Genomic DNA, 1,405 nt, shown 5'->3' with positions numbered 1-1,405 from the left:
CAAGTCACAGGCCAGCAGCTGGATCATCTGCAAGAGCCAGGGGGCCCGGGCACACACGCTTATTAACACAAGCCATCAGGCGAGTAACAGGCCATTTGCTACGCAGCTGCCGACATGGCCCACGGGAGGGCAGCTGCAGCACCTCCTGCCCACCCCGCAGGGCTCTCCAGCCCCTCCCAGCTGACTCGCCCCACCACGATGCACCGAAGGGAACAGGACTTTGCCTTTTGCCCAACTGGCATCTCTGGGGCCCGGCACCAAGAGGTCCAGCCTAAGGAACAAGCACCAGGCTGTGCCCAAGGAGTGTCTGTCCCCTCCAGGAGGGCCAACACCTCCACAAGGCTGACGCCAACCCCACTCCAGACAAGATTTGCCACAGGGATATTGCACCAGCAATGCCCCAGCCTTCTGCAGAAGCTTTCCTGCCCAAACAGTGGTACTAACTAGCAGGAAACAGCAAAGACAGCCTTGCTACCTGCAGAGGAAAAAAAAGAAAAAAAAGGCAGTCTTGACACAGCCCACAGTGGCTGCCCACATCCCTTTTCCCCATCTGCTGCTGCCCCCCAGCATCCCTCGCTGTCCAGTTGCTACCCATGCTGCCGAAGCAGAGAGTGCCTCTGTACTGCACTGCAGAAACATTGCAGTTACTGCCACAACATGCAATGCAACTACAATGCACTACAGCTGCCACCCAGGAGTGACAGAAGGGACTGGAACAGTGTAGCACATGCCATGCAGGGAACCTCCAGCTTTAGGTAATCCTGGAAACAAGAGAAACAAGCCCCACACAAACTCAGGAATAGCACGGCACAGTCCCACTTTCACGGTAGAGGGTTCAAACACTCATGAGTGCTACCTAAAACAGAGCAGACTTGACTTAATGAGGTCCTGCTTTACAGGTGTCAGCAGCTTCATTTGGAGGACAGAGATGGATGCTTTCCATGGACCAAGCTCAAAGTGGTCGAAGGACCAAAAGGGGTGACAGGTACTGGCAGGAGAGGAGCAGGAGCTCAGCTATTTGAGACCATGCCCAGGGAAATGGCAGTGTACTTGCAGCTCTGCTCCTCCATACAGCAGGGGCAGAAAGATGTCAATGCCCTTTGGAAGGAAAGGGAGGAAGTTTCCCTTCTACTTCCATGGGGCACAGGATAGATGGAGAATGCAGATACGCCTGCAGCAAGACCAGCCTCACAACTAAAACCAGACTAAGTGTTATCCCGGGGCTTATAGCTCTTACATTGTTGAGGACAGTGCTGGAGACGCCACTGCTCATGTTGAGGCTGTTCCACAAGTGACTGCTGGCCCTCTCGCAGTGACCCAGAGAGCTCTGCTGTCCATCTGCCTTCCCAGACAGCGAGGCCTGCATGGCTTTACACACATAGAAGGTGGCTTTCACCAGGGCATT

At 54.8% G+C, this 1,405-nt stretch overlaps 1 protein-coding gene across 1 annotated transcript in view; it reads right to left on the bottom strand.

Annotated features, from left to right (window-relative positions):
- Positions 1-1,405, bottom strand: part of SREBF2 (sterol regulatory element binding transcription factor 2) — a 20,304-nt gene that overhangs the window by 1,942 nt on the left and 16,957 nt on the right. Inside the window, 2 exon segments of the mRNA XM_035903198.1 lie at positions 1-27; positions 1,238-1,405. The exon segment at positions 1-27 is cut by the window's left edge and continues 24 nt beyond it. Of these exon segments, the coding sequence (XP_035759091.1) occupies positions 1-27; positions 1,238-1,405 (195 nt within the window).

This window comes from Egretta garzetta, unplaced genomic scaffold (genome assembly GCF_000687185.1).
Source record: "Egretta garzetta isolate BGI_Z169 unplaced genomic scaffold, ASM68718v1 scaffold51, whole genome shotgun sequence".
NCBI classification, from domain to species: domain Eukaryota; kingdom Metazoa; phylum Chordata; class Aves; order Pelecaniformes; family Ardeidae; genus Egretta; species Egretta garzetta.
This window is presented reverse-complemented; position numbering and strand designations above follow the sequence as displayed.